Source organism: Curcuma longa, chromosome 8 (genome assembly GCF_044706935.1).
Source record: "Curcuma longa cultivar G26 ecotype Majalengka, Jawa Barat chromosome 8, ITB_CL_G26_1.1, whole genome shotgun sequence".
Taxonomy (NCBI): domain Eukaryota; kingdom Viridiplantae; phylum Streptophyta; class Magnoliopsida; order Zingiberales; family Zingiberaceae; genus Curcuma; species Curcuma longa.
Window position 1 is genome coordinate 13,886,895 of NC_133868.1, and position 21,022 is coordinate 13,907,916.

Genomic DNA, 21,022 nt, shown 5'->3' on the forward strand with positions numbered 1-21,022 from the left:
TTAATGGATGTTTTGGGCTATGTTCAAGAAGTTGCTAGTGAAAGGAACTTGAGACAGTTCCTTGTTGTATGAAAACTCCTGCTATTCTTTCAATTCAAGATGCAAACTGTAGAATGAACTGAAACAAATGGATTCCATTTCAGGTTGCTACAAGTTTGTGGGCTACTGCTATCATAGGGACCGGGTGAGTTTATCATATGGTTATCTTTTTGATTTTCAGAGTAATAATTTTATTAAAAATAAATAAATAAAATCAATCAAGATTTAGTCTACCATATGAACCATTATCCTGAGGTTGTTAATCATGATTCTGTTGTGTTTTCATATGCCTAGCAGCCCAGGCTTATTTGAGATTGGCAAATTGATAATACAATGAAAAAAATTGAAGTGAGGCAAAAAACCTTAGGAGAGCCCCTATGAAGTGAGAACTATGTTGTTAAAAGGAATTTACTATGCCATGTATGCCTTTTCTTTTCTTATAATTCAAGTCCTTAAACCTATCGGAGTATGCCATGTATGTCTTTTCTTTTCATATAAATCAATCTATATACTTATTTAGTTCAAGGTTTCATAGTTAAATGATAATTTTATTCAAGATCAAAATGGAGTATATATGTTCTTGTTAGTGGTTGCTATTTCCAAGAAGGGAGTGATGTAAGGATGGAAATGAATGTTGACGATGCATATCGGAGATCAATACAGACATTGTTTGAATGGATTTATAAAGAAATTGAATGAGCAAGACTCATGTTATTTTTCGCACTTATATTCCTGTTCATTTCAGGTTTGTTCAAATCTACTATTTTTGTTATTATTATTATTATTATTATTTGTTTCTTTAAAGATTTTTCATCCTAGGATCAGTTTCCTATTTCAGTCCTTTTATGTACTGTACCACAGAACAATCGATGAAAAACTAGATTAGGGTGCTAATTCATTTGTCCTGGTATTAATGTCTTTATTATGTACTTTGGCATCAAACTTGCCTTTCTTATGGATAATTATCTACTCGTTGTATTGATTATATACAATATTGCCAGACGGAAAGGCATTGAAGTGCCTCTTGTGACAATACTTCCAGATGTCGTCGATGGATCTACTACCATCCGCAAACTGTTTCCGAGGCTTCTGAGTTCATTTAGAAAGAACAAGGATGCTGGGTTAGATGATGATGAAGATAGATACACCAGCATCTCCTTTGAGACAAATCTCAACATGAAAGCTGAAAGTGAATGTATGCCTCAAGATGAAAAGACTCTTCGGTGCTGTGAATGTTGTCGACTGTTTTCTATAAGATCTCAACATTCTTATACTTTGTATCCATGCCTTAAAGCATTTCTCAAGGAGGAACCACTAGGCTTTGAAGATATGTGGTCAGACAGAAGGCATGTTAATACTGTCAGTTGGTTTGGTCTAGCATCATGGTTGGCTGCTCAGCTTCATGTCATCTTTGCACCACTTTTTTTTCTCAAAAAAAAAACTACTTTCGAATCTAATCGACTTGTGCTTACTAAATCATAAGTATAAGTTTAAATTTGTCATATATGCATTTGTAGATGTTCTTGCGAAATACTCATCTTTAGTATGTTTTGATAATAAAGCATTCATATGCGCATCAGTAAGAATAAACTCTTTTATAATAGATATTGCCCAAGTTGGAAGAAGCATCAGCAAGCTACCAAAAAGTTAGATCTCTTGAGGTTGCCTCAAGTTATCGTCATTGATTTAAAAGGTTTTAATGTACCAGATACACGAAAAACAAGCTCAAGACATTGGTATGCTTGCTGGGGCAATTTGATCATGTGAGTTGGACAAACCAAACAAATTGTTTAGGTATTTTATTATTGTGAAGGCTAATCCTTGTGTATTACTTAGTTTCTACAAATCAAATATAAGAATTATAAATTAAACAAATTTGAACTGTTTTAGGAGAGGAAGAGTCAAAACAACACTGGTTTCTATTATAGGTTGCTCCTGTTTTCAAATTCCATTTCACTTGGTCACTTCTAATTTCAAGGAAACAACAATTGAATTATCAATAAAAAGCTAAGCAAATTGATGTGCCAAAGCCCTATTTTCCATAGTTTGCCACTTCTGATGTTCCAAGCAAAAACACTGCCATCGCTAGAACTTGCTATCGAAAATCAATCATTATATTAGATGCGATAATAATTGACAGCAAATATCTTTTAACCAACTGATATTACCTGATATAACATATTCCATCAGAACTGAAAGTAGCTTCCAATGTTCCATTACTTACAGCTGATTTTACATTATAGGTAGAAATCTAGGAAACAACACAAAAACTCTATGAAACTGACTGGTTTGATATCATGACTAACAATTATAACCCCAACTCCAAATTTGTAAAATACAATAAATTGAACTCAGTTATCTTCATCTGAAGAGAAAGCAACTCATGTGACAACCCAAATTATCCAACACATCATCACCACAAGTATTTGCCTAATTCTTCTTTTTGTTTTATCCAATTCAAAGAGTAACTTGCAATTTTGGGTCTTCAACTCCTTCATAGTATTCTCTGCACTTCTGGCATCAGCCTCCAACTCCTTCATTATATTCTCTGCACTTCTAGTATCAGCTTCCAACTTGGTTATTCTTCTTAGCAATCCTGGTATTACTTGTGTTGATCTACTATACATCTCATCATCAACCCATGCCCAGAAACCACACCCCTCTCCACTCTGCGATTCCAAGTTATTTATGAGATTAAATGCCCAAGTTTTGCACAAAAGAAAGTGACAAATAATGTTAACTTTTCCCTACCTCAAATAGTGAACATATGACAAATCTTCTGCCTGGGTTATCATCAATCTATGAGGTGATGATTTTCGCCATTCGTCCACATCTGTATTTCGGTGTATTGGTGGTGTAGTACTTGGGCATTTTTAACCTGCAAGAACAAACATACATCATAAATTAAGAGTTAACACTTTCAAAATTTATTGCATTCCACTGATCAAAGAGATGCAAAAGTAGTAGCTCTTTAGGATTAAGAGTTAACACTTTCAAGAACAAGTAGTAGCTCTTTAGTGATGCAAAAGTTGCATCAACACACATTCCATCAATTAATTGCTTTGGAGGTCAAAGGATCATGATCACAACCTTGATTGGAGGAATCAACTCATCTCGAGACAGCTCAAAAGATGAGTGATAGCATCTCATTTCATTCAAAGAGAGAACTAATTTACAGGGAACAGAAAAATCTAAAAGACACTGAGGGAGATACATTACTTTCTCATAGGCACCAAGAGAAGTTGAAAAACATAGTAGAGTTCATTGATGACAGACAAGTAGCTTTGATCATACTTCCAAGCAAATATTTCTGTGATAGAAGATCATACAACATCAAGATTTATGAGAAATTCATTGGATGGAAAAGAAGAATATTTTCTGTATCATTAGTATTGATAACAGAAGCTGATAAGATCTGGAAAATACAAAATTTCACAAGTTTTGATTTAACAAAAGAAATCTAACAAACCATGAAAGTAGTTGACTGGCATATCAGAATTAAATCATGAATTCAGTGGGGATTTCAAGGTTTGGTTGAGTGCCAAATAGAAGAAGTGAAATCATGAGTTCAGACAGCAAGAAATGGGGGTGAGAGAATAATTAGAACTTAAGATCATCATGAATCAATCTAATTGTATGCTGAAGTTCTTGGATCACTCACTATATTGCGCAACAATGAACTTAAGATCTTGCTTTGACCAATAGAAAGTTGAGGTTCTTGCCTGCTCGGCTAGCTCTGGAAGGATGACTCAGTACCCTGATGCCTCTATACGAAAAACTTTCAAAGAGACAAAGGATGCAATTTGATTCAAAACTTTCAGTGAAGCCTCAAGCCGACGGCGGTCGCGTTGGAGGAGGAAGAAGGTGCGGCGGCGGTCGCATTGGAAGAGGAAGAAGGTGGGCTGCGGCGGGCGCAGAGGAGGGAAAAGGCCGCGCTTGGAGGAGGAAGAAGGTGCGGCGGCGACGGTCGCGTTGGAGGAGGAAGAAGGTGGGTTGCGGCGGTCGCATTGGAGGAAGAAGGTGCGGCAGCGACGGTCGCGTTGGAGGAGGAAGAAGGTGGGTTGCGGCGAGCGCAGAGGAGGGAAAAGGCCGCGCTTGGAGGAGGAAGAAGGTGCAGCGGTCGCGTTGGAGGAGGAAGAAGGTGGGTTGCGGCGGACGCAGAGGAAGGAAAAGGCCGCGCTTGGAGGAGCAAGAAGGTGCGGCGGCAGCGGTCGCGTTGGAGGAGGAAGAAGGTGGGTTGCGGTGGGCACAGAGGAGGGAAAAGGGATTCGGGCTCAGAGGAGGGAAAAATTTCGGCGGGCGCGTAAGATGAAGGGTTTCTTTCTCTTCGTCCTAATCCGCAGCAGCAGAAAAAAGAGCTCCCCGTGGCATGGCATAGGTGGACTGCTACGTATGTCATGTTACGTTTCTTGCTAAAATTTCATGTTGTGTATCAGTGCTCTTTCTATAATATGATGCTTCTTCAGGTCATAGTTTTCATCTCAGTTCTAAGGTCTTATGTTGGTTTTTTTAGGATATCTCTTGAGAATACTGACTCGAGGTCTTATATTCTTTTATTTTACAATGCCTCTTTGTATCTTTATATTTCAAATTTGAGATTGTATGCCTTTTTTATTTCAGAACACCCCAAAGGTGCCTTGCCTTCATCTTGAGCCTGTGGTCTTATGGCATCTTTATTTTAAAAATGTCTTTTGCCTCTTGACGTAATGTTTTAAGCTCTTTTTATATCAGGATGTCTCTTTCAATTATTGTCTTTATTTTGGGTATGAGGTATTTTACATTTTTTTTTTATTTCAAGATGCCTCTTGGGCTCTTAACTTGTGGGTCTTATTACAGTTTAAAATTTTGTAGACGGTCAAAATGTCGTCCCGATAAATTATCAAAATTTGATGTTGTTCAAGCACAGATAATCTATCATATTTCATTATGTCAATGAGTATTTTATAATATAATATATGTAATACTAACATTCAACACTATTGACATGTTATAAAATGCGCTAAGATGAATTGAAATAAAATTTATTATTCGTTTATAGCTTTTGTTTGAATAATACAATGTCAAACTATACCATTCTAAATGGAAAGTAAAGTCTGAAGTTAATATATAGTTATGTTTTCATCTTCTTTTTCATCTCCTTTCTAGTTCCCCTCTAATTTTCTATTGACAGCATATGTCAAAACACAAGTATAGTACCAAAATAGTATTGTTCCATAGTACCAAAAGAGTATCATTCTATGCTATTGAAACAATATGTTCCACGGTATTGAAACGTATTATTCCAGTCAAATTTTGAAACTTCGGCATGGTTCAACATTTTAAACTTGGGTTTTATACCTTTCTATTTTAGAGCACCTCTTTGGGTCTCAAGTATTTATTTCAGATTTGAGGTAAATGACTATTTATTTCAGTATGTCGCTTTTGTTCTGTCTTCATTTTGAATATGAAGTCTTATGACATTTTTATATCAAGTTGCTTCTCGAGCCCCTTGTCTTCATTTTGGATTTGAGGTGTTATGTATTTTTTTATTATTTAAAAATGACTTATGATTTTTGACTTGAGATCATATACCTTTTTATCTTTAGGATGTTGCTTGACTTTTGTTGAAGAGAAGGTAGTATTGGCTTCACATCGCCAATTATGTCTTTGTTAGAAAACACCAATGGTCAATTTTCTTACGACGCAACTTGGTCCAAAATCTTTATATTTGTAGCAGGCAACTCAACCTAAAGTCTCCATCTAGAAAAGAGCAACTCAGGATATTTCAATCTTAACCAGGGTTTAAAATTTCAAGCCGTATCGGAGTTTTAGTCTATGATTGGAACGATACGGTTTCGATATTATATTGTGTCATGTCGATATAGTTTCGATATTTTTTAATATAAAATATATTATTAAAAAAATTAACTTAAATATTTAAAAAACAAAAAAATGGAAAATATATATATAAATAAATTTTATTATATATTTTTAGAATTAAAATAAATAATATATATATTAAATTAATATGATAGTTATATTAGGATTTAATAAAATTTATTTAAATTATCTCAATTATAGTCGGGAGTTAAATGAAATTATTAATTAAAGTTTTAATTAAACTTGCTCACATCAGACCCACGACCTAGCAGTGCGCAACCCCTTTGGCATGGCCGTCGGGGGCGTGCGAACCATTCGGAGTTGTCGTCGTGGTCGGGCGACCCTTCTGGTGCTGCCGCCGAGGTCGCGCGACCTTCTGGTGCGGTCGGAGGGGTCACGCGACCCTTCCGGCACGGCTGGGGGGGGGGGGGGGGGGTGTCGCGCAACTTTTCCAACATGGTCGGAGGGATCGCGTGACCCCCCGGTGCCGATGCTGCAGTTGGGTGTCGGTCCGTGCTCATGCTGGTCCAATATTGGAACAGTAAAAACCGTGAGTATTGGGCGAAACAGCTTGGTATTTTAATCCTTGATCTTGATTCAACCTTCATTAGAGGAAAAGTGTTAAAATCAATCTTTTAAGACTTTTAAGTTCATTCACATTTTTAATTGTGTAGAGCTTGTGAAGCTAAGATATTTTAAATAGTTCATTTTAAGGATTAAAATCTCGTGCTGTATCGCCCGATACGCACGAAAAAATTCGTTCCGCCGCGGCACCGACACCGGCACAGCGCCGGCACACGAATTCCGGCCGGGGAACGCCTCCGGAGGCGTCGCCCGGCCTCGGCGACGCCTCCGGAGGCGTCGCGAGGACTCGGCGACGCCGCCGGAGGCCCCGCCCGGGGCCGGCGACACCGCCGGGACCCGGTGACGCTCCGCGAGGGCGCACCGATCGCGCGGCGTTTTCCGTTTTTTTGTTTTTAAAACTTAGATTTTAATTAACTTTTAATAATCAACTCCTAACTATATTTCAAAGTTATAATTCAGGATAATTTAAATAGGCTTTATTAAAACCTATAAATTATCATAAAAAATTTATTTTTTATTTTTAAATATTTAGATTAAATTTTTTATTTTAATTAATATATTTTATATTTTAAAAACACCGAAACTATACCAGCACGGTACGATACGGTACCGAAACTGTATCGTTCCGGTCCGGGACCGAAACTCCGGCACGGCTCGATATTTTAAACCTTGGTTCATTTAAGCATTCAAAAGAAAATTTGTACATGAAATTTAACTCTTGCGTGTCTAGTCACTTCGGTTGTAAATATATTTTTTCTATGTTCACAACCTTGGGGTCTCCATTATTTATCATGGTCCTTCCTAGTTTGGCATTATCTTTCCTTACTCTCTAGGCTAACTCTTCTGCAAGTCTGCCACCTTAGCGGCCCCATACGGTCGGCCCCACGACCATCTGTGAGGTGGTAAATCGAGAAAGTGCAGTTGGTTACGACGCAGGAGGGTATTGCCTGGCTTCGCCAGGATTCGAACCCTTGCCCTCTTCTGCAAGTCTGCTGAACTCACCTATGCCCCGGGGGCCTCTCTAGGCTAACTCAATCTTACCATGATTAAGTCTTCTACTTGAAATAATTACATTCGTAAGGCCCATAAACTTTCAGACAATTCACATTTTCTTATTTAAAACTTCCTCATTTCTTGACCCTGCTGTTATAGGTTTGCGGCATGGCTTGCTTGTACAATATACAATATAAGTCCTTGTGTGATTTTGAATTGATATAGCCAATTCAAATTCACCTTCAACTTTTGATCTGCTCCATCTTAAGCAAATTTTACTGTCCGTAAGATGATCCTATTATCTACATGTTAAGCAAAATTTACTGTCCATTAAAGGATCCTATATCTATGTATTTATACCTGCCATTGAACGAATTACTTTATTGAATGGCCATCATTCTTGGTGTAGTTTGATATGACCATAGCATCCTTGTCAACTCCTCCACACAAACCTAAATTAGTCAAGACTCTTCTTAAGTTATCCTAGCAATATCTTATTGATCACTTTGGTCTACTCGTTAGTCTGTTGATTGCAGATTGATTACTGCATTGAACCTTAACTCAATTGTTACTATCCTGTTATCCATTACTATAGGTAACCTGAACTTGATACAAGATGTCCTATATTGGTTCTTAGTTATGTTTGAATTGGTTTGAATTTCACTCACTTCAAGAAGTGATTAACTCCTCCCATTAGAAACATTTATGACCATTTCTCTGCCAAAAGACTTCAAAATATTAACTCCCATTGATAGAATGCTAAACGCTATCAACTGGTGTCAACTCTACATGGGCTTCTGAACCACCATAATAAATTTCTAACAAATTTCAATTTTTTCCACAAAGTGTGTATCCTCATCTTGTGAGGTTGGCCAAAAGTATCCAATTTTTATCACCTTAAAACATAAGTTCATGGCTCCGATGTGGTTTCCATAAATTCCACAGGAATTTTTCCTCTGAACCAATATGGCCGTCTTTGGCTGAAATATAAGTTATGAAAAATGATATTCTGTAGAAAACGTCATTTACCAAAGTGCATTTGGTACCGTAAACTTGCAAAATCTACAATTAGTTCAACCCTTATCCTTTGACATTTGTAATTGACCACAAAGTTTATCCATTCAACACTGGCACATCCATCTTGCAATTGCTACACTATTTTAGAATTAGTTGGTAATGTTTCAATATAAGTATGCTCAAGCTTTTTAAGTAGGCATCTACCATTTCTACCTTGCACTGATATTTCTTGTGTATTTGCAGTTCCTGAGATATGGCCTAGTTATATTGTTCAATGTCATGATGTGGGGATGCTATGTCAGTAGCCTTAAAGCTTTATCTTCTCTGCAAGCAACAGTTACAAACTTTGCTGCTAATTTTCTAACCTCAGGTCTAGCTGGGTTTTTTCTCTTTGAAGAACCGTTACATTCACAGGTAATCTATTTCTATTATATATGTATAATTTATCCATCTAAAATCCAAAAATACAATTGCTTTTGGAATTTCATTGTACTTGCTGATAATTCATCTGAACCATAGGAGCGAGAAGCAGTATCCTTGTTACAACTTGCATTTCTAATTTGGTTGTGTATGGAGGCAAAATAACCTGTTACCATTCAGTTGGATTTTCAACCGTCATTTTTGTTATCTGTAGAAGCTTGTCCTCAAATTATGTTCCTTTTAGGATATCAGTGATGAATTTAACTTTAAAATTAGGACATTTTATTATGCAAATAACAGTTTTTAAATATGATTAATATTGCAAGACATTCTGCATAAATGAAGACAAATTTGACGTGTGTTTATTTGGGTGGAAGAGTAAGAAGGAAGAGGACAAGAAGAGATAGATGGTTTGTTTTGTGTAAACTTTGTTGCTTTCAGTTCCCCTTGACTCCCTCTCCTGTTGCATCCTATTCATCCACTTCATCCAAGGAAAGAAGTCCTTCGAGTTACTATTTTGTGCACCTAAAGCAATTCATTAATGCCATTTGTTCGATAGGATATTAGTGTTCTGGATTCTTGAGAATGTTAAAGCGGAATAATTGTACTCTACAACTACACTGCAACTTGGAATCTATTGTAATGTGGCTGCTTTTGCTCCAATATGATGAACATGAGAGGATAAACACACTTATGTATGGCAGGCTTACCAGTAAATTCTTATTTCCTATTTATCAGCTTTCTACTTTCTAACATATAGTTTTTGTTATTAATTGAAAAAAAAATCTAACATATAATTTTTAAATGCAGTGGTTTTTAGGCGCTATTCTCATCATACTAGGTGTTTATGTCCTCAGTCAATCCAGTAGTCCCAGAAAATTAAACTCAGATTGACTTGCAATACTGTTTCTTCAGATGCACTCCGTATGATCATGACTTGAAAATTGAAATATCTAAGCAAAGCTGAAATGGAGGAATCTTCAAACGCCTATCAGTAAGCCTTTGTCGACACCTCCCATATTGAAGAATTGCAAGTTACATGAGTATATTGTTTATCTCTTTTACTTAGGGCATCTTCATTGTCACTGTTTTTGTTTACTTGGGGGCATTACGATGGTATTTTGACTTGCATTTAGAGGAATTCAGCATCTTGATATGGTGTTTAGGAAACGGAGAATATACAGTATAATTACTTGAAAAATGGAGATGTAAAAACAGAGGAACAGGAATTATTTGGTACCGTTATGTTTTCATATTTTTGTTTAAAGATTGTTGTCAATAGACTTTGATGTTTAGATGAACAGTTTAAGTTAGGATATATATATTGTGTTTGATATGTGTATTTTGAGTCGTATAAGACTTGATGAATATATACTTGGTGTGGCCAAGGGTGATTGATACACAATGTTTGAAGTCCGAAGAGATCAAAGATCCCCTTGGCCATTCGAGGTAATGTAGGATAAGGGGCATTGGAGTGTAGCTGTGTCACTTGTGTCGGTGGAAGCAAACTATGTAGGTGGAGTATGAAAGATGAGGGCATGGAGTAAGTTGAGAGTTGTATCTAGAAGAGGATAGAATTCAACTTTGGCGAACTCAACGTTTAGAATGGTCGTAGCCAACAATCCATTTAATTGAAGGGTGTTTTCAATCAACTGGTGATTGAGTTAATTAGGTAATTAATTTAAGAACTTCAGTTAGCGAACAAAATGATTTTGCTTGGAGCTAGTCTTGAAGTTAGTCGACTAATAAGTTAATCCAGTCGATTAATGGTGGCTAAGTCAACCAAGCAATCGATTTAAAATAATCAACTAATGAATAAAATATTTCAGTTTGTAGTTAAGTCAATTGGGAAATCAACTGATCAAAGATTAGTTGAATTAATGGAAGCATCAAATTGATTGAAGTTGTGTACTAGAAAAATTAGAGAGTTGTTAATGAGAAAAAGTTGTGTAACAATGATAGATGACTTAACGGCTACAATGTATCAATCAGGTGGAATATAATTGACTAGTCAGCATTTTAATACAGTAGAATAGTAAAGTTTAATCGAATGCATTAGAGGATTATAAATGGGGAGAAATTGGAGAAGTTTAAAGCTAATGTTTATTGCTATATTCAGGGGCGGAGCTAGGATATTGATCGAGTGTGGGCAACAATATAATATATTTAATACAATCAAATAAAATTTAAATTTTATAATCATAAAATTATGCATATTCTAAAATTAAACATCAACATTAACTAAATAACATATATATTGAGTGTGCCCTAAAAAAAAACTCATGTGAGGAATAACTATGTTTCATTATCTAATAATAGAAGTTCAATAAATGTCTTGTTAGGCTACAGAATAAACACCTATCCATAATTATCTTACATACCTTAGCATTTATTTTAAGGACATTGGTTAGATACTGATCATTGATCTTGTTAGGAGAGATGCATTGAGTAACAATACCCATTTCTACAAGATTCTTCTTCTTCCATGGTCCTACAGAGAAGATAGTATAACTATTTCTAGTAATGTTCAAAATAATCAAATTAGAGAGGAATATTATCTAACCATATATTTCAGAATTTTTTTCTCAGGCAAGACACAAAGAAGAAATTGTGGTTTCTCTGGAATACGTGGCATCATCTTCTCAAACATCCGTTCCACTCTTACAACAGGACTAGATTTCAACCATTGTCGATCCTCTTCAATAATGGTGTACCGTGTATGGCCGCTCCATTTGCTATGAAAACCAAATAAAGACGTCACATAGACTCAGCAGTAGAAAATAATTCAGATAAACATGAAAATGGAACCTACAATTCCTTTATTTCTTGCACAGTTAAGAAGCTCCCTTGATAGGTAACTCAAATCACAACGAGCAGAAAAATTGACAATAGCCCAATACTGGTCCTTTTGACCAATTTTGACAGGACTCAATAGTCTCTGATACAACTATACAAGACAAATTAATTTCAGACTAGGATAGGAAATCAGAAAGGAAATTGATAATGGAGGATTGAGACCCAAGAATAATTAACCTTGATGGTAGAGAGTACCGTTGACAGAGAATAGCAAAATTACCTTTTGGTTAAAGTTCCATCGTCCATTTCGAGGCACAAGATCTTCCTCATTACCAATCTTCAGCTATGTTAAGAAAATTTGTCATTTAAATGAATAGTACAGTATCACAAAAATAATCATATTTTTCAGCAATATGGATGTTAGGCAAGAACCCAGATGACTACCATTGGTGCATGAAGAACACGACCATCCAACTTCATCAGTTGCTTATCTATGTAAAGACCACAAGCACTAAGAATTGGATCCTCATCATACTGATTTTTCTTTAGAAACTGTGACAGTAGGAATAATTAGCAATGATGCATAAAATTACAATTAAGTACATATAAAAGCAAAAGAGCCTACATTTGTCACCACACTGATTCTTTCCTGTGATAGCATATACAAAGCTATATATTCCACCATCATCATAAAAAGATATTTAGCTATGAAACTCAACTGCAATTGAATCAAAATCAAATTAGCATTTGTCATCAAAATGTGAAACAAAATATTCTCAAGAATAGAAAACTAAAAAAATAATAGCAAAATATTATAAAATAATTACCTTATAATTGTTCTTTTCGGGTCTTCATATTTTGAAACCTTTGTATAATAGCATCATTATCAACCGTTAGAAATATTTCTTTCTCCACATAGACAATAAGACTATCATTCATCCAATCATCACTCATCTGATTGCGCAACTTATCTTTCACAATTCGCATGGCAGAAAATACTCTCTCTACCGTCGCAATCACAACAGGTAAAATTAATGCCAATGTCAAAAGTTTAAAAACCAATGGATACACCATACTTTTCTTTGACATAACTAACTTCTCTGAAAGATCACCAAGGTCTTTCAATCCTTGAAATGCTTTGTTAGAACGCATATCACATATATAAGTTTCAAGTTGATCATCAAGTGTAAGGAGATCAAATCTTGAGAAATCTTGTGGATAAAACTCAGCCAGTTTCAATAATTTTTGCTTGTCAAAAGCCATAAAAGAATTTTGTGGACACAAACAAGCTATACAAAGAAGTAACTCTGTACTTGCCACTGAAAAACGATCATTTAACTCTTGAAGTTGCATATCAATAACACCATAGAATAAATCAACTCGATAATGATGTAAATTTGTCACTTCTGGTGCATTACGATGGGGACGACCACGTGGTGCCCAACGTGTGAACATATCATCCATTTGGAGACAATCAATGTAATGATTTTGACAAAAATGATGAACTTTCTCTAAAAATGAATCCCAACCATTATCTCTCATATTTTGAAGTCGTTGTTTGCATACTTGAACCAAATCCATTGCATTTACAATATCCTGATCTTTCTTTTGTAATGATGCTGACAATTCATTCGAAATCCCTAAGACCTGTTTCATCAAGTGTAAATTGAATACAAAATCGAAGGAAAGTATTGACTCCAATAAATTATATGCCTCGGTTTTTTGATCAGGGGAACTGGAATCATCATCTGAAATCATTTCAAACACATCACTAACAGCAGAGAACATAGAAATCAAACTGATCAAAGAATTATAATGTGACCCCCAACGTGTATCTCCAGCACGTTGAAGGGTAGTTTCTTGATTAAGTCCCCGACCACTTGAAATTTCACCCCTATCCAATGCCTCAACAATAAAATCTGAATGTTTCTCCTTAAGAAGATCAGAACGTTTGCAGGATGATCCAACAACATTGACCACATCACCAACAATACGAAAAAAATTAGAAATCGGAAGATTTTTCTTGGCCACAGCAATAAGAGCTAGTTGAAGTTGATGAGCAAAGCAATGTATATAAAATGCACATGGGTTCTCATTTAAAATGAGTGCTTTTAGACCATTGAATTTACCTTGCATATTACTTGCTCCATCATAACCTTGTCCTCTCAACTTAGATATGCTCAAATTATATCTAGAGAACATTTTATCAATAGCAGCTTTAAGTGAAAGTGCTGTAGTACTAGTAACATGTTCAATTCCAATAAAACGCTCATTTACATGCCCACTACTATCCACATAGCGCAAAACAACTGACATTTGCTCCTTTGTTGACACATCACGAGATTCATCAACTAAAATAGAGAATAATGAATCACCAAGATCTCTAATAATAACATTAATTGTTTCAGTTGCACAAGCACTTACTATATCCTTCTGAATATCAGGTGATGTTAACTTGCAATTTTTAGGAGCATTTTTCAATATCACATCATTAATTTCTTTGTTATGAGCACCTAAAAACTCCAATTGAATAAGAAAGTTACCCGGATTAAGAGAACCTTCAGTCTCATCATGACCCCGAAATGAATGCCCTTGTCGTAATAAAACTCTAATACAATCAATTGAAGCATTAAGACGAATACGATAATCATTCCGCATTTGCTTTGATTGTTTGTGCAAAATTGATTGAATATGTGCATCTTGATTCATCAAAGCTTCACAATTCATTCGAGCTTTATGATGTTCACTATCATGTTGGCCAACATGAATGTTTAATCTATCTTTACTCTTTCAATTTGTGAATCCTTCACTAACAAAAGTCTCCCCTCCTGCTTGTTTTCCTTTAGTTGTTTTGAAGAGATAGCAATATAAACAATATGCGGCATCTTTTTCTATACTATATTCCAACCAATCACCAAATTCCTTAAACCAAGAAGGATTGAACCGTCTAAATTGACTTACTCCAAATTTTCGTTTTGGGAATTCATAACATGAAGGTTGGCATGGACCTTTTTGCAAATATATCCTTCGAACTTGATCCCTAATGTTAGCATTATAAGAACAAATTGGAATCCTTAATCCAGGATCTGTCGGTAATTGTGAAAAATCAAATTCAATTGTGACATCTCCAATATTTTGTTCTTCTAATTCTAGAGCTTTCCTTTTGAAAAATTTATGCATTGTTGACATAATGTTTTCCTAAGATCAATAAATAAATAAATAAATAAACAACAATCACACTTAAATAAATAATAAATTAACAATTAGAGAAAGGGGTAAGAGTCTACCTCAATTGGCCAATTTGCTTCCCAAGATATGGCTGCTCAATCAACGGTATTGGTTGCTCCAAAATTCAATCTAGCAAACATAAACCCATAATTAGAAGAAAAAAATAGTTAGAAAAATTAAACCCATCATGAACTACATCTCCTGCTACTTGTGCTGATGTGCAATTTAGAAACATGTGGATATAATTCGAGTGGGAAAATAAGGTATATGCCTAATTGCCTCTATAAACTCAGTTCTGTATTAATGGTTGCTGAAGTATGTCTACTTGTTTGACTTATCAGAAATTCAGAATCAAGTATAAAATATACATGCAACTATTGGTTTAAAAGATCATCACAACTATAAAACATATCTGGCCAATTGAGATTTGAGATAGTACAAAACTATAAAATTTATTCTGTAGGGTGTTTTTTTTTAAAATGTTTGGTTCCTCTAATTTTCCAAAAGTTTCAGCCTCCTGCCCTTAGAGGCTATGTTCTGAAATAACAGACAACTCTTTTCTAGACACAATGGTTGAGTGATTTTTCTCCCTTCAAAACCACCAAAATGGAAGCAAATTTGAGATTGGAAAGTCAAGGGAACAAGTAGCATTGGAAAAATATCATGGTTTTTTCCTATTTAGCTTCCTAATTTCATCATGAGAAAAAGGTACTCTTCTTCATCGTTTAGGCCTTTAGGGGTTTTGGTTATTACCGAGAGGCGAGAGCCGCAAGGAGTTGGCGGTTTCCGGAGCCGCGTGGCCGCCCTCTACCTCGTTTGGCTTTGGAGGCACCAGAACCGCGGGGGAGAAAGGGGAGGCGGAGCCAGCGGTGGGGGACGGCACCAGGGCAGCGGTGGGGGAGGCTTCTGCTCAGCGGTGGGGGAGGCGGAGCAGAGGCGGCGAGGCTTGCGGGGGAGGAGGGCTTCGGCAGTTCAGCTGCAACAGCGGGAGGAGGAAGGCGCTGGTTTCGATGAGAAGGGGCGAAGGGGCGAAAACAAACTAGGGCAAAAAAAGAAACTTAAAAATATATAATATTTTTTTTTTGTTCGGGCCCAGTGTGGGCCCACACTGGGCCCAGGCAAGCTCCGCCCCTGGCTATATTTGTGTAATTTTCTGAGCTCCTTGTGACCTCTTTTCTTTTCAATGTTAAGCCTCAATGTAATACCCTTATAAACTTGTATGAGATTTCTCCACTTCTAAAAAGAAGATCGAGTGAAAAAATATAGAGGGTTTTTAGTGTACTTTGCTCAAGGATTATAGATTGTGTAGTAGGAATGAGAATTTTGAACCACATAAAAAACAACATTAGCATTGGTTTTCCTTGTGTGTTTTTAATTCTGTTATATATTGCATTTGTGTGTTATCATCCACCTCTAGCTTCTGGCTATCTCACACTGCCAGTCACAACAATTGGTATCAGAGTTGATTTTTTCTTCTGTGGACTAATTGTCAAAAAAGCATGACAATAGTTTGATAGACCATTCACCCATTGAAGTTCATGGGAGAATTTTTCATGTGGAAACGATGAATAGATAATCTTCAAAATTGACTTCAATATGATGCATATCATAAAGAATAGTTTGAAGTACCTAAGGATGATGACAGGAAAATTTTGGAGAGTCAATGGATGAAGAAACAAAGAGAGGAGTACACAATAAATAACAAAGCTAAATATCATTTGTTGAATGTTCTCCCCACACACGAAATCAACTAAATTGGAGCATATGAGTTTGCAGAAGAATTAGGAGAGAAACTAATAGAATTATACAAAGGGACGATGGAGACCAAGTTGGTAAAACAAGACCTCTTAAGAGCCTAAATCAATAGCCTCGAGATGGGAATAGCAAGAAGGTGGCCAGTGTGCATGTTAGAATCAAGAAATTAATTAACAATTTGACAAGCATAAAACTATATCAAACCGGGCATGCATAGGAGTGATATCACTGCCTTCCTGCGAACTTCAATGAGTATCTATGGTTAAATTTTTTTTAGTATTCCAGGTATTTAGCTCTTCGAACTGATTAATTTTGGAGGTGATTGGTCTGATCCCATAGAAATTTTTCATCAGTCTAGGTAATCCTTTTTATGTATTTAGGAACCTTGAGGTATGTAGTCTTTTCTAATATAAAATTGTACAAATCAATAATTGCAAAATAGAAGGTTCTAAAAGAAGAGATGTAGCCCTTGTGGCAAGCAAGAAAAGAAGTATTTGAGTAATCATCCATGTCCTCCTCCATGAATAGCAACAAGAGGTCTACATTGTAAGACAAATAGGTAAATCTTTTAGAAAACTAAATCTTGGCAAGAGCGATGTAAAGAAGATGCTAAAGAAGACGAAGAACAAAAGAAGAGTAAGGTGCTTCCCCTAGTGATAAATTGTAAAATTTGGAGGAAGAAAATAGGGGCTAAGAGAATAAGTAGAAATCCTTATGTTAGCTATAGAGAAATTTATTATTAGCTCTAAAGAGTAAATTTTAACTAAAAGTAACTAAGATAATAGGGATCTAAGAATGAGAAGGCTACCATTCTCTAATTATTAGAGGGTAATGATAAAGAGGGAATGTAGGAAATGGATTTCAAAGGAGTATTTGGTAAAATCGATTTGGCATAGCCTCTTTTGGGTCCCCAATTCATCCTTAGTTCTTAGAGTATCCTAAGGTTGTCAACCTTAGTGGACTTCACTCAAAGTCTATTATACATAGTTGACTTGATACTTAGCTTGGGTAGAATTCCATGTTCACATAGCTAAGTTAAGAATACTCATTACACCTCACACAAAATCATAGAAAAATTTTGATTTTTGCATTGAGGAACCTACATGCCACGTGAGATGTTAGAATGATACTATTAGTTCATAATGCTTGAGCAATCTTTATGAGTTTTAGAAGTATCAATGACCATTGACTATGGGAAAGATTAATGTATTTCAAGATTCTAAGACCGGATTAAAATTTTATTTTGAAAATATAATTTAATATTTTAAAATTTTAGGGTTATTATTTTTCAAATATAAGATTTCAAAACAATGGCCTTGAAGTTGATACATCATTGAATATTTTTTATTTTTTTGTTAAAAAATGATCAATGTCAAAAATAAAAAAGAATTTTCATGAAAATTAATTTTTCCTGATAAGGTGATTTAAAACAAGTGTATTTGTAAAATTTTAATATTTTTTAAAATTTATATAATTATTTATTTATTTTGGATTTAGTATGATAGTGCCGCTAAGGTGAATAGTCGATTGACATCTTGATTTGTCGACATCTAAATGTAGTTGATTAAATCATAATAGGAAATTTGAGGTTTGTAAATTTCAACTTGATTTTGTTGAAATAAACTAGGAGATTCCATTTAGATCTCTAATAGGAATTTGAAATAAAGTTTATGGTTGTTTTCACGATTTTAGATGATTTTAATGAAATCTTTTTATGTGCGTGAAAGAGAGAAATGATAAAATTTAAGTTAGAAATTTAATTCCTCACTAAATTTGAAACATGAAATTTAAAACTTTTGACTATTGGAGTAGTCTAGCTTAAGTTTCAATTTCATTTCATGATTTACTTAATCTAAATATATTGTTAAATATCAAAAAGATATTATTAGTGCAATTAAGTCTTAAGTGATCGAGATTATCATAGGTTTTTGTTATTTGAACAAAGAGTTTAAGTTACGACATATGCTATGTTTGATATATGCATTTGACTTGTGCATGACTAGGTGAATATACACATAGAGAAGATTTAGTGCAACCAAGTTGATGGATACTTAATGCCTCAAATTTTGAAGAGATTAAAGAAGGATGATATAAGATAGAGGGAATGTAGGATGAAGTGCATCGAAGTGTAGTTAATATTAGTGGAGATGAATTGCATAGGCAGAGTGTGAAGGATGACACGTAGAGCTAAGGGCTCATCTAATGCATTTGATGGATAAGAATCCTACTGAGAGACGACCTCATGGTGAAGAGCTACAAGGTAAAACTCCTCGATGAGTTGAGAATTTGAGGGATATATACTTGAGAGAGAGTATATATCAACTTAAGGAGACTCGACTATTAAAATGATTATATTGATGATCCAATTGGTGGAAGGGTATGTTCAATCAATTAGTGGTTAAGTCAATTAGGTAGTTGATGGAAGCACTCTAGCCAACGAATAGAATGATTTTGTTCAGGTTGAATTTGGAGTTAATCCGCTGTTGGGAAAGTTCAGTCAATTGATGGTGGCAAAATCAATTAGGCAATCGATATAAGATGAGCAACTAATAAATGACATATTTCTATTCATGACTAAGTTGATTGGGGGAGTTGGCTAATTATAGATTAGTCTATTGAAGTTGCACTAAAAAGATTAGAGAGAACCGTTGATAAGAAAAAGTTGTACGACAATGGTTAGATGACTTAATAGCTACAGTGCATCATTCGATTGGTCGACGATAACATAGTAGAACGATCAAGTCTAACTAAAAGCATTTATCAAAGTAGAGAAAATAGAGACATTTATAGTTAATATTCATTACTATACGAGCTCATTAGAAACTCCTATAAGCCTCAATTATAACATCCTTATAGTTTTGTTCACCAACATAAGAAGTCAAAGAATGAGAAAGTACAGAGAGCTTTTAGGAATGATCTATCGGATGATCATAAGTCATGGAGTAGGAATGTGAGTTTCAAATCATGTAAACGATTGCGCTAGCATTGATATTTCTTGTTTGTTTTCAATTCCATTAATGTATATTATATTTGTGTGCTAACATTACGAGAAGAATCCATCCATATTCATGTCCCCTTAAGCCTCCAACCATCTCACACTACCGATTCCAACACGAAATAGTTGCTTGCACTAGCAACTTAATTTCCTCCCGCCCACAACCTTTCTCCATCCGTCGAATTGAATACTCCCTTAGCTTGTTCGATCTCTATTAGCTAGCCACCAAACTCTAGGATCAAGTTCGCTTCCATCCTGTAGCCTCAAATATCCTTCTTGAGGTCTAGTTCGTTGGCTCTGTCCAACCCTAGGTCGTATTTGGTGTTCTTCAGTTTTTTCGTCATTAAATTTTCATAGCGTCTCCTTTATGTCAATTAGGTGATGACACTAACCCATGTAGCCTAGTTTCTCGTTATTAACTAATATGATTTTCTCCAACTTATTTTTTGATTGTGATCTTGTCCAAAACCATGATGACCCCCTATTTCTTTAATACATTTTTAAAGTTGTTTGTCCACTTCACATCAAAATTTTTTAAATTATTATTATTCAATGGCTTTCGATTCATATGTCCTTAGATATACATAATAATATTTAAAATAGAATAGTCATCAATAAAAGTAAGTGACAGTATGAGAAACCTTAATCTCTTGTTCTGTAAAAGGTAGAATCTATCACCCAGCGGTTCCACACGGTCGGCCCCACGACCATCTGTGAGGAAGTAAATCGAGAAACTGTAATTGGTCACGATAGAGGAGGGTATTGTCTGCTCTGTTGTAACCAACTTAATTATGCCCCGAGGGCTACGAGAAACCTTCTCTTGCAGCATGATTAAATGGACCACATGCACACATGCATCTGAATGTATTGGTTCTAATGTGCTTGTGGCTCTAACTCCTTTTCAATGCGATCAAGGCTCGCACGTTGGGTATGGCTCAACCTTTAATAGTTATAAAGGAATATAGTTTATACCAACCTATTGGTACGATCAAGGTGACTATGATTAACATCCCTTTTTCTTTTTAAAGATTGTACATTAGATGAATCATTAATCTCTATATTATTAATGGAATGATCTATAGGTTTTAAAAAATAAAGACCATCAAGTAACCAGAAACGAAAAACTCATTATTAAACTGGATAACAATTTTTGAACTGAAATAAAAAAAGTTTATCCAAAAGTAGCAAGTTTTGAAATCGAACCAAGTTCCCTACAACGTATTACAAATGTATGAGGTTGTGTCAGTATCTATACATCAAGTATCATATGTACGATCCATTAAATTGGTTTTAGTGATAAGTAAATTAGACATACCTTCAAAAGGTTTATCTTTC

The 21,022-nt window shown here is 35.3% G+C and overlaps 2 protein-coding genes across 4 annotated transcripts; both read right to left on the reverse strand.

Annotated features, from left to right (window-relative positions):
* Positions 1-11,262: 11,262 nt before the first annotated feature.
* Positions 11,263-15,783, reverse strand: LOC141832835 (protein argonaute 16-like). 3 transcript variants are annotated; one of them, XM_074720209.1, is made up of 8 exons: positions 15,691-15,783; positions 14,997-15,066; positions 12,335-12,427; positions 12,154-12,261; positions 11,990-12,052; positions 11,726-11,860; positions 11,477-11,648; positions 11,263-11,404 (listed from the first exon to the last, which is right to left on the reverse strand). In XM_074720209.1, exons 3-7 carry the CDS (start codon positions 12,398-12,400, stop codon positions 11,613-11,615), a joined length of 408 nt encoding a protein of 135 aa, XP_074576310.1. In that variant the 5' UTR covers positions 12,401-12,427; positions 14,997-15,066; positions 15,691-15,783; the 3' UTR covers positions 11,263-11,404; positions 11,477-11,612. The 3 variants fall into 3 exon arrangements, with proteins under 3 accessions (XP_074576310.1, XP_074576311.1, XP_074576309.1); XM_074720210.1 differs by lacking the exon at positions 12,335-12,427; XM_074720208.1 differs by lacking the exons at positions 14,997-15,066; positions 15,691-15,783 and having other exon boundaries at positions 12,335-12,479.
* On the reverse strand, positions 12,538-14,367 carry LOC141834069 (uncharacterized). The gene has a single exon (XM_074721517.1). The coding sequence runs from the start codon at positions 14,365-14,367 to the stop codon at positions 12,538-12,540; it is 1,830 nt and encodes a 609-aa protein (XP_074577618.1).
* Positions 15,784-21,022: the final 5,239 nt, after the last annotated feature.

Coding starts and splice junctions, on each gene's coding strand:
- LOC141832835 (XM_074720208.1), bottom strand. CDS start 12,463: ATGACAAATGCTAATTTGATTTTGATTCAATTGCAGTTGAGTTTCATA. Junction 12,262..12,334: donor GAATCAGTGTGGTGACAAAT/GTAGGCTCTTTT, acceptor CTACTGTCACAG/TTTCTAAAGAAAAATCAGTA. Junction 12,053..12,153: donor GTGTTCTTCATGCACCAATG/GTAGTCATCTGG, acceptor TTCTTAACATAG/CTGAAGATTGGTAATGAGGA.
- LOC141834069 (XM_074721517.1), bottom strand. CDS start 14,367: ATGCGGAATGATTATCGTATTCGTCTTAATGCTTCAATTGATTGTATT.